Below are 12,452 nucleotides of genomic sequence, written 5' to 3' on the forward strand. Positions count from 1 at the left end.
ATTATTGCGGGATATTTATAAAATAAATTAAAAGGGGAAAATTTATGTTTTTTATTAAGGTGAAAAATAAGTTTTTTATTAGGGTGAAAATTAATTTTTTTTTTATTAGGGTGGCTTAACAAGAATGTCAATCTTGTTCCTACATATCCTCAGGTGCGATGAGCAATTCAAAGCTACGTAGTTCTTAGTAGCAAATGAGTGTTTGTTGGTTGATTTTAATGAGCGATGTTTAAGTTGCATTCTAGCGGTTAAACGTTACTTATTGCTCACGCGTGGGAGGCTGATGAATTTGTTTGTATCCCGTTAGAATGGATAAAATATTGTTCGTTTATGAAAAGAGTTTTTGGCGTCGAGATTGGGTGAAAAATATAGGTTTGATTGGTTGAGATTGTTTTTGGGTGGATGACAAATATTTTTAGGTGGATGACAAGTATTTGAAAGGCAAGTTATACAACTTGTATCCAAACACTCGGGAATCACAGAGATATATACCCAATTGATCATTTTTCATCCGGTTATATTGTGAAATGGCGTTTGATATGAATCGAGTCAAGATCCTTCCAAGATGACAAGTACTTGAAAGACAAGCTATACAACTTGTATCCAAGTACTCGGGACTCACAGATATATACATCCAATAGATCCTTTTTCACCCCTGAAGGAACGAATTGAATCTGATTGCATTATTACGTTTTGAGAGGATGACAAACGTTCGAAAAACAAGTTATACAACTTGTATCTAAACACTCAGAGATTACAGGGATATACATCCAATAGATTCTTTTACATCCGATTTGTTTGTTAAATTTTTTTGATAGAAATCGAACCCAAATTTCTCAAAGATGACAAGTACTCGAAAGACAAGCAATACAACTTGTATCCAATAGTACTCGGGGACCACAAGATATACATCAGATAGATCGTTTTTCATTCACTTTATTTGAGAAAAATGTTTTACTTTAAAAGCTTGAGTTTTTATTTGGGGAAAAAAAGAGGTTTGAAAGGAATCGAGTCAAAGTTCCTCAAAGATCACAATTACTCGAAGGCAAGCTATTACGGGTTGTATCCAAATAGTAGGACTAGGATGAATATTACGTCAAATTAGTCCTTTTTTCAAGTCGAGGATGGAATGTTAATTGTGCATTTCAATTGGCAAAATTCGATATTGTCCCAGACCTCGCAATTTTTGTGGGTGAATTTCTAGTAGTTATTATCACTTTTTCTATAAATTATAAAATATATATATATAAACTTAATTAATATAACCTTAAACCTAAAAAATGTCAATTATTTTGTTAATTTTTTTTCAAATAGTAGGATAGAGAGTCCTAACTTTTATTGAAAGACCTTTTGTAATCTTAAATCGAAGGTAGTATAACTAAAAAAAATCCTGTATAAATTGTCTCAGCAAGTGTTCTTGTAAACTAAAGCTAACATTTAAGTGCAGACTGAAATAACTTTTTTTTTTTAATGAAATACAAATTACATTGTTACATATTTCTACTTAAGCAAATATTTTGCGGCATATAATCTCTGGACCAATCACTGGTAAAAGGGGTACATAAAACCATTGCTAATCAGTCACATAAGTTCCTCACAGGTCACAATGATCAAATCCTACAGTAATGCCAAATACATGTGTTTCAAACTTCAAAGCTAAATACCATTGTAAACTTCGAAATACAAGTGTTTAAAGAGCAGGAACGCTTGTGGATGTTTTCTTAAAATCAATCTTGTCAACCTTAACCTCTCCATCAATAAGTTCATATACATAGACCACGACACGCAGAGCGTCAATGTCCATTAGCACAAAACTCGGGTTCACGTCATAGGTGATGCTGCTGTAGGCACCTGATGCAGAACCAGGATTTATAACCACGCCACCCTCGTGTTTGTAAGCGGTAAACTGATGGGTGTGACCTGTAACAAGGATGTCTACATCAAGCTGTCTCTGTAACATCGCCAGTGAGTCCAAGTCTCCCCATGGAATAACCTTCAGAATCATTAAGACATAATCATCTTCTAGCAATACATATCATAACACATTTTTTTATTATTTTTGTGAAACACAAACAAAAATAGTTTCTTAAAAAATCCAATCAATGATGAAACCTGGAAGATGGTTGAATGGAAAACTTTGCACATATAATACCAGAGTAAGAAATAAATCAAACCTGATGACCATGGCATAGCCCCAACTTAAATTGGCCAATGGTTAGTGTCTTGGTCTCTGGATATCTTGAATCTTCATCATACTCACCACGAGCTATATGCAAGTCGGGACAAAGAGTCTTTAGGTAGTCATGGACTTCCTGAATATAAATGACATAAAACTTACGTTAGAAATTTAATCATAAGAAATTCTACTTTCAAATCATAGTTAATGGGAATAGAAATAAATATCAAATGTAAAAAATAAAACCATAACAAATGTACTGGATTATTTTTTTAGATGCAAACAGATAATTGATGTAATACAAGGGAGTAAAACAAGATGTGATACTATTTCACATTCATTCATCTACTACCAACAAGTTAGAAATGATGTAATCAAAATCAACATTGCCTCAACACATCTTTAACTCATACATCTGTTCAAGGATTATCTAAGGTGTGACGAAGCAAAATAAAATACAATTGGGACTCTTGTTTGAATTGTCATACGAGTACCGAACGGATGTCGGACATTGGGATATGCCTAATCACAGAAGTGTTTGTGCTTCATACGATAGTACCCGTGCTTACAAAAGAAGAACAGCAAAACAACCTACAATCATTACTTTCCTTTCTTGTCACCAATAACACGGTACTATCACTGATCTCAAGGGAAGTGATCAACCAATTTTACATGCATAAAAAATGGTTAGAAAATCATATACAATGTTTGTCAGTATCAACAAGAAAGGAAGACGGGGGCAGGAATCAATCATCAAAAATAATTGAGTTATGATTATGATAAGATGGACATACTTTAATACACAAGTTTCCAGTACATATGATGTGTTGGATCTTGCCAGGGACAAGCATGGACTTAAACTTTGCAGGAATATCAGGCGCCCTGTGGGGTATGTGCATATCCCCCAGGGCCAATACCAGCACCATCGTCAATAATCAGAAACTGAAAGTTGACTCAGTGAACCTGCACAAACAAAGTATCACCCATAAATTATAAAACAGCAACCAACTGTTAAAACAATTTAACTCACACAAGAAACATAAAAGTTAAAATAAAAGCAATCAAGCCTAAAATAACCACAACAAGTTAATTAAAAAAAGCAAAGCTCAACAGTCTCCCTGCAATGTCTACAAGGAAACCACTTTGGAGCAGACATTGTTGAGGAATCCGGGGAGTGCCAGAAGCAACAACAAGACCAGAACAACACATCTCTATTCAAAATCTTAAGCCAACTGAAAATATGAATTCCCTCTTTTATTATATATCCTTCGTTCAACTCAGTCATAGTTGGTGTGAAACTGACCACTCTCACTTAAACTCCAACAATCTCCCTCCCAATGTGAGTTTTCCACTTCACAATATCCGGGTTGAATGATGGCAAAGACCTTTCCAACAACTAAAATGATATTAATCAAAAGTTGCTCCTGATGCTCCTCCGGACACCAAACACTGTGCCCCCTAAAGAGTCTATCAAAACCTCTAAATTGACATATGACAGACCTTCTTAATCTTCACAGAACTTAATTTCAACCTTCCCATAACTTGATTTGAACCCATCTAAATGTTAAGTAATTACTATTTACTATATATCTATCAGATCTATCATATCTTCCAAAACCAAGATTCTTACAAACAATTTTGAACTTTTGAAGGGTATGATCTACCAGATGGAAATTTAAAATCCAAATTCAGACTTTCTGGGAAAATTACCAAATCAAAAACGTATTCAGTGGTGTGACATTAACTTTGATCCCTTCTATAAAGTCTACATATGCATAAATTATGAAGAATCGCTAATCAACCAACACACCTTTCTTACCACATGAAATATATACAAATTTGAAGCGGAAGAAAGGGAAACGAAGGAGCGGAATTGGGAATGAGAGAGAGAACCTTGTCTTGTTTGATAATAGCACACAGAGAGACTCCGATCGCAAGCTGGGCGGTAGAATCAAAACGCCGGCAAAAGCACCAAATCCACGTCAAATCAATTTCACGAATCCGTTACATCAAATTTTTTTTTTTTTTACTGAAATACGTTTTTGTCTCTTTCATTTTTAACATTTTTTAAATAAAGATTTAATATAAAATGATAAATAATGATTATCATTAATAGATTTTTTTATTTTTAAAAGAAAATTTCTCAACCAACTACATGGATCTCTTACACACTACATGAATTTATATTTTTGCCCTCAGCTTCCGTAGATGGATCTCCGGAAGCATTTCATATTTAAAAAAAAAATTATTTCTTCCATAGATGCATCTATGAAAGCATAATAAACTAGTATATATTGGGAGAAAATATACATAAAGTTAGTTTAGGGATTCTTTCGTAGATGCACCTACGAAAAGGCTTAGCATTACATTCTTCCATAGATGCATCTACGGAAGTGTCTGATATAGTTTGAACCGGCATGATCACTCCCTCCATTGTTTCATTTCTCCAAACACCACGTTCTCCAAACACTTTCTCGACAGTGCTCCTTCTTGATTCTACCTACAAGACCAACAAATATCGACTTCCATTATTTGAGATGTTCGGTGTAACATCTACCGAGAAGACTTTTGACGTTGGTTTCTTTTTTGGAGTGTGAAAAAGAAGATAATTTTAGGTGGGCATTTGAAAGGTTGAACAACACCGAGAAGGAATCAAATGCCGAAAAGTCAAGATTAGAACCTCTAATAGATCTAGCGAGCGATAGTTCTTTTGATGTATTTATGTAGTTTCAAGGTATACTATATACACTCTATAACATTGCAATATAATCTTTTTTTGTCAAGTCTTACTTTATGTGTTTATGTGTTTATGCATTTTTCCTTTTTCTCACTACTGCTAGCTACTGCATTGCTTCTGTCGAAAAAAGAAACAGGGAAACTTCCGTAGATGCATCTACGAAATGTGCTAGTTTGAAAAATCATGGGTGTTTACCGTAGATGCATCTACGAAAAGGAGAAATTTATCCCCCTTCCGTGGATATATCTACGAAACTTTCTGTGACAGAGTTTGTATGGTCCATAGTCTCCAAAGGCTTCTATAAATTTGAGGTTTCTAGGTTTGCATTATACATAAACACAAACACAAACCCTAAACACAGATACAAAAATGTCTCGCATTAGGCCAGATGGATGTCACTGAACATCAATGAAGCGTCCCGATCTTGAACCAGAATATCGCATAAGGGATAGGCATGTCATTTTCTCTCCCGTCAAACCCACCATGCCGGTGAAGTTTTGGAATATCCATTCCTTCGACCAACTCAAGAGGACTATCATGTATTTTTTAGAGGGGGAGTATAAACCGGAGAAGAAATCAAAAGGATCCAAAGGCTTAGAACAAGGACCTCGTTTGAGACCGGAAAAACGGAACGTTGGTGGGTTGAAGTGAAATTCGACATGGATTGCTTTCAAATGATGCATGGATTAGATGACATTGTTTTAATCGTTGTAATTTCTTAGATCTCTTAGTTTTCTTAATTTTCTGTTGGAAATTTCGTTGTAATGTCGATTAATCAATGAATCAATGCATGAGTATTTTATGGTTCAAAATGCTTATGTTCTTGTATGCTACGGAAGCACGAGGATAAATTTGTCAATTCGGTGGTGCGCCTAAATGCTATGGGGTGGGGTGAGAAATTTTCTTTTAAAATACTATAACAACAAAAATTATATTTGAAAAATTTATTTAAATCATACAAAAAATTTTAAACTCCTTATTCGATACAATTTTTTAGTTTCATTAAATTAGGCAATTTTTTTCGTTTTTAAATAAAAATAATTTTTCAAATCCATCCTCACCTAAATTCTTTTATTCTTTTACTTAATATTTACCTTTTTCAAAGCCTTTGCCTCATTTTCTCTCCAAGCTCGCAAACAAAGCCTAAGAGATTGGAGTTTTCCCATTATAAATAGAGATATAATTGTAATTTTTTCATTATCTTAGTCTCCATCTCAATCTTAATTTGAACACTTAAACATTACTTTCAGGCCTCTAGATTCCTTTCTTTTCCATGTGTATTCTATGAGGCACATATTTTTTATCAACTCCTCAATGAGATTTTTAGATAAAATCACTCGCTAGTATTGTGACCATGACTCTTGTGTGTGGATTTATGTGCTTGTAGATATGAAGTTGATGTTCTTGTTGATAACCCTTCAAGTGTTTTGATGACGACAACACTAATACTAGTTGTTGAAGTCGTAGTAAAGTCTTTTCAACTCTTTGATGATGGTTATTGACTTGAAGTCATCTCAAGTCTCATCAAGTAGAAGATTAAAGGTTCCAAAAAAGTTCTTATATGACTGGTATATCTGGCAAAGGAACTTGAAAAACTCATAATTGTGAAAGAGATTAAGTGTGAAAGATTATCTAATCGTGTTAGTCTGAGTGACCATAGTCTTGTGAAAGTAGGAGAGTAACTCCTAACATACTCAAACAACATACATACATACTTAAAAAAAATATGAAATCCTTCTTTATATGTCAAAACACCTAAAAATGTTTTTAAGCCCTAAGCAGTTGAATAGGAGATTGTCGGCTTCATTAAAAGAATTTTTTGAACTACCTAATCAATTAGATCTTACGGCTAATTGATTAGAAGAAGCAAAGTCAATTGTATAATCGGTTATGATAATGTCTTAATGATTGATAACGACTCTCTATCCAAACTTTTTAAAATGGACACAAATAATCGATTATTTGTGGTACCTAATCGATTAGACTTAGGACCTAATCGATTATGTGAGTTAATTGGTCCATAAATTGTTTCTTTTTGGAGTCAATTTCTCACCTATATTAAGCACCTCCTCCCTTCATTTCACACTAAAATTTAGAATTTCTCTAATTTTTTACAATTTATCTCTCTCCCTCTAAATATTTTATTTGCAATTTATCCTTGAGGATTCCTCTTTCCCACTCACAATTGCTTCGGGAGTTTCGTATTAGATTGTTCGGGAAGAAATAGATGTTTACGAGGAAATAATCGAAGATCTAGATTTACAAGGGAGAACGATTGTTCTTCGGGAATTCATAAGAATAAGATGTTGCTTCTCATAAACGGTGCCATTGTTCTACTTGGTAACCATATTTGATTGACGAAACGATGAGATGGTCTTGGATTGGTGGAGAAAACTTTCGATATGGAGGAGAGGAGATGATCTTTAAGATTAGCTCTTCAAGGCCTAAATTAATGAGAGAATAAAGAGTAGTGTGAAAGTGAAAAATGGAATTGAATAATTAAAATTGTGTGTTTTTCTCACTATATAGTGAGAGTGTTTAAAATCGTTTGTGTAAGGTGAGGCACGTCGTGCAGGTAGCTATTGGATCTAATAAAATAGTGATTAACACTTCTGAAGGGCAAAATTGCTTGCCCTCGAAAGAATGAGGGATCACATGCTCTAAGCGCTTTACTGCTTGATTACGCTCTTTAAAAAAATTAAACCATCCAACTTGCATAGATATTCAAAGTGATTTTTATAAAATTTACTAAAAATTAAGAAAAATGATTTATAATAAATTTAAAAGGTAACTTTAACATTCAACATTTTATATATTTATTATTAAAAATTTCAAATAATTAAATTATATAACTTTTTAAATGATATAGTCAAAAGTAACTTTTATGAGAAACTATTCAAAACTATTTTCTATTTAAATTTTTTTTGAAATATTATTATCTAAAAAATTTGTCACATAAAAAATATTTTAATAAAAAATTGTAATCAATTATTCTTTTGATTTCCTTAAAAATCATTTTAAAAATTCTACCCATAAAAAAAGTCTTTAATTACCCGTAATAAAAGAGGAGAAAAAAAACATACTCCTCTTATTTTAAAATTAGTATTGAAAGGGGAGTAGAGTGAAAGATGAGAAGAATGTGAAAAGATGGTCAAAGTGGACTGAAAATTAAAACATACCATTAAGTTATTTGGATAAATATGCAATAACAAAGGTAGACTTAAAAATAGACGTTTTAATGTTTATAGATCATTTGGGCAAAGTTACCTAACATTAAACATATTTCTTTTGTATTTATTGAATATGTTGAAATGAATCACAATTGTGGCTGTAGTTTAGTGGTGAGAATTCCACGTTGTGGCCGTGGAGACCTGGGCCCGAATCCCAGCAGCCACACTGACCCTGAGTTTAGCAATTCAATTTTTAATAAGTTTAATTAATGGTGGACTGGTAAGCATAGTAGTTGCTTTCTCTTGAAAAAGTTTGTTCTAAAACAGTAATTTATTGTTATAATCACTTAATTTATACTCCTATGGCTTCTCTTTTGTTTCATAAAGGATTTGCTGCTTTATCATATTTGAAAATCCTATGGCTTCTCTTTGGTTTTGTTTTAAGATATTTTTTCTCTATTAATATTTAGAGCTTGATTAATCATGAATAACACTACAAATTAATCATGAATAACACTACAAGATTAATCAACTCACTCTCTCTAATTCATTCAAAACATCAAAAAATTGCATATGAACAAAATGCAACAAAAGAAGTGAATTTGACATGTATTAATACTTAAGAAGTTGTTCTAGAAAAGAAGATAAAAAATAATAGTGCTAGGAATAGACACTCTAAAGAAGAGAAGAGAAATTGACATTTTGTCTCTATTGGTTTCTCCCATATAGTTTCACATTGTTGTTTTTGGATCAATGAAACAACTATTTAATTCTAAGATGAAAAATTAGATTTGTTAAACTATGATTTGAGTAAAGCAGAGTACAAATTTGACTTCATGGAGACATCTCATTCGAATGAGAAATAACACTTGATTCGAGTCACATGAGGTTGTGATTCGAATTAGATTCATTTGGTGATTTGAATCAGTTCATTCAGATGAAAATCTCAATTTTCACTAGGTTCCTGATTCGAATCACACTTAACACTTGATTTGAATCAAGTAACTCAATATCTTCATTTAAAAGTTCTAACTTGTGATTCAAGTCTGATGAAACGATAAAAGAAGAATTTGCTAGGCTAAAAAAGAAACACTATCATTGATCAAACACTCTAATTTATTGATATTGAAGGGTCTTAATGGTACAACATTAAATTATCTGGAGCGAATATAATACAACTCAAAAGTGAGTAGAATATAAACATGTCAATATTAAATGATAAACAAATTACAAATACGCAAAAAATTATAACAAATACATTCAAATTAGCAAAAACATCAAAACAAGTAAACGATATCATAACATAACGTGATTGCACTTTAAATCGTTATAAAACTTACGTGAGTAAAGTTGGTTGATTCCAGTATTAAGAAGTTCAAAACCATTCTCATATTCAAAACATAAAGAATCGATTGTTTTAGCTAAACATTAAAACAATTGAACCCAGTAATTCAACTTTGGGATCGGTGGATGATAATGTTTACAATTTCAATTATTGTTGTAGCATGCGGCGAATCAATGTCGATTTCTCTAATAAGCTAGTTTTTTGATATATCGGGGGTTAGAATGACACAAATGGTAGTAGGTTTAATGACATGACTGAAATTTTCTGAAAATTACAATCCTTCTTGTTGATGATTTCCTTTGGCTACCAATTTAGCTTTGTATTCAGAGACTGTTCAATCAGAGCTGTAAATGATTCTGAATAACCATTTTGGGCCTAGGATGTTGTATTTGGGAGGAGGAGGAACAACTATCCATGTATCATTGTGAATAAGTGCAGCATATTCTTCTTCTAGTGGGGTGTGTTAAGACTTAGAGTGTGTTTGGACGAGGTAATTGGAAATTTTAAAGGAATTTAAAATTCAAAGCAATTCAAATGACTCAATTGAAATCCATTCATTTTAAATTAGTTTGTTTGGATAAAGTATTAAGATAATTCATTGTTAGATTTTTGGGGTCACTTTTTATAAAATTTAAAACTTTTGGACCAAATTAAAAAATTGAAAAATAGGGACCAATTTGCAATTTTTAAAAATTTGATGGACTAAATTGTAAATTTTAAAAAATATTAAGAACCAATTTGCAATTTTTTGGGGTCAATTTTGTAATTTTAAAAAATTTGAGGATCAATTTGCAAAATTTGAAGAAATAATATTAATAAATACATTTTATGAAGAATGGGAGGAATTTCATATTCTGTAATTTTTGGTGTCATTTCAAAATGATTAAATTTAACTTAGATAAAATTAGGGGTGTTCGCGGTGCGGTTTGGGAGGTTTTGACGAAAATAATCATCCGAATCGCAAGAGAAAAAATCATGCGATTTGGATCGGTTGACTTTTAAAAAAAACTGAACCAAACCAATACGGTTTGTTTCAGTTCGGTTGGTTCGGTTTTTTACAAATATTTTATTGAGTCATACATACACATATATGTGACAACATAACTTTATATTTATACATTCATACACTAACAAATAAAACCAAAACTCTTTATATGTTGACAATAACTTTTCATTTAATTTTAAAAATTAAATTAGACAAAAGTGGAATAATAAACCTAAAATAATTGCATAAAATAATATTAAATTATTATAATGAAAAAAAATAGAAGAGACGAGAGATTAGTGAAGATGAAAAAAAAAGGGTTGAGAGATTAGAGAATAAGATGTGTGATGAAAACAAAACTAAAATAGAGAATATTTGCATAAAAATGAGAAGGTGAAAAAGAAAGAATATAAGAAATGAGAAGGTGAAAAAGAAAGAATATAAGAGAGTAAAGATTAGAGAAGAAGAGAGGAGATGTATGTGGCAAAGAAAACGCAATAATGCTATTAGAGATTTGAGAAGATCGGGACTAAAAGCATACGTGTAAGGATGAGTTTGTATTTTTGGGTATATGATAGGAGGTTTAAATGGTGGGTTTTGGGTAGTATATATGAAACATAGGAAGGGATGAATATAATGGACAGAGATATGTTGGGTGTTAATTGTGGAAAGAAAGTAGGGAGGTTATATATATATATATATATATATATATATATATATATATATATATATATATATATATATATATATATATATATATATATATATATATATATATATATATATATATATATATATATATATATATATATATATATATATATATATATATATATATTCCATGTAGACTTAAATAAGTTAGAAATCATCTAATTAGGGATGTTAGGTCACACGCTAAAAACACCCCACACTTATGGTGTCATATCTTGAGTAGAAGAAAAAACAAAATTTAGCGAAGTTAGGTCACACATACTTAACACACCCATTACACTTATGGGTGGATACAAAATATATATCTTTAGTGGATGAAATAACAATGAAAAAAGTGAGAGAAGTTGGGGAGATATATCTCTACTCAGATAGAAGAGAAATAAAATATACGCGAGATACAAAATTAGTCGTTAGAGTTACATAGTCCTACATCGGGTATGGATCCTCTAACTTTTTGGTGGGAACTTCCCTCTAACTTTGTCTCTATATCTCTGTAAGATTCATCTTTCTTACATCATGTTTCCCTCTTTTTTTCTTCACTTTCTCTCTTCTCTCTCTATTAAAATGGACTAAAGTTAGGGAAAGTTAGAGGTTTCAAAGTTAGAGAATCCATATAGGTCCTACATCATATAATATATAATGAACAAAAGAAATACAAGTATAGAGAAACTACATATAAGGGATATGTAGGAAATGTGAAACCTGATCATTCAAGGTGGCAGGGCGGCCCTAGGGGTAGGCTCGCCTAGAGCCTCATAATTTTCTTTTTATATTTTATATGTTTTAATTAATTGCTTTTTTAAATAATTATTTTTGAATTATTTTTTATACCAATTAAATAATAAATCTATTGATAATTTATGCTTATAACAACCATTTAGAATGTGTATGGTATAATTGATTAATTTAAAAATTAAGACCGTCTTAAGTTTTTAGAGGTTTTTAATAGATTTACATAAAAAAAATAGAGGTCTTATTTTGTTATTGGTTTACTATAATCAATACTTTTTAAACTCTTTTTAACCAAATAAGTGTGAAATATTTTGAGCCTTTGTGATAGCCTGCTTTTAATGCCTTAAAACACGCATGTTAAAAATCATATTTATAAATAAAAATCTTTTAAATTCTCTCACATAAAAAAAACTTAAAATATAGGTTTTTTTTAAAAATTTGGTAATGTTTTTTCAATTATGATTTTTTTTAAATGATAAGGAGAGTGTTTAGATGTGTTAATTTTATTATCCATAGAAATAAAATTGATTAGAACAATTAAATAATTTTACATTTAAAAAATATAAAACTAAAATACATTAATCTAAAATAAAAAT

The 12,452-nt window shown here is 31.2% G+C and overlaps 1 protein-coding gene across 3 annotated transcripts; it reads right to left on the bottom strand.

Moving 5' to 3' along the window:
* Positions 1-1,431: 1,431 nt before the first annotated feature.
* LOC131617909 (vacuolar protein sorting-associated protein 29) lies at positions 1,432-4,223 on the bottom strand. Of its 3 annotated transcripts, none has more exons than XM_058889173.1 (4): positions 4,070-4,223; positions 2,971-3,139; positions 2,175-2,312; positions 1,432-1,993 (listed from the first exon to the last, which is right to left on the bottom strand). In XM_058889173.1, the coding sequence occupies exons 2-4, from the start codon at positions 3,100-3,102 to the stop codon at positions 1,691-1,693; spliced, it is 573 nt and encodes a 190-aa protein (XP_058745156.1). In that variant the 5' UTR covers positions 3,103-3,139; positions 4,070-4,223; the 3' UTR covers positions 1,432-1,690. The 3 variants fall into 3 exon arrangements, with proteins under 3 accessions (XP_058745156.1, XP_058745157.1, XP_058745158.1); XM_058889174.1 differs by having other exon boundaries at positions 3,996-4,150; XM_058889175.1 differs by having other exon boundaries at positions 3,987-4,122.
* Between the last annotated feature and the right edge of the window lie 8,229 nt (positions 4,224-12,452).

Source organism: Vicia villosa, linkage group LG7, assembly GCF_029867415.1.
Source record: "Vicia villosa cultivar HV-30 ecotype Madison, WI linkage group LG7, Vvil1.0, whole genome shotgun sequence".
Classification (NCBI taxonomy): Eukaryota; Viridiplantae; Streptophyta; class Magnoliopsida; order Fabales; family Fabaceae; genus Vicia; species Vicia villosa.

What these genes read in the sequence shown, in the direction of transcription:
- LOC131617909 (XM_058889173.1), bottom strand. Translation starts at nt 3,102, where the DNA reads ATGGTGCTGGTATTGGCCCTGGGGGATATGCACATACCCCACAGGGCG. An exon ending in CTGGAAACTTGTGTATTAAA is followed by an intron (nt 2,313 to 2,970) that starts GTATGTCCATCT and finishes ATTTATATTCAG; the next exon opens with GAAGTCCATGACTACCTAAA. An exon ending in GGCTATGCCATGGTCATCAG is followed by an intron (nt 1,994 to 2,174) that starts GTTTGATTTATT and finishes ATGATTCTGAAG; the next exon opens with GTTATTCCATGGGGAGACTT.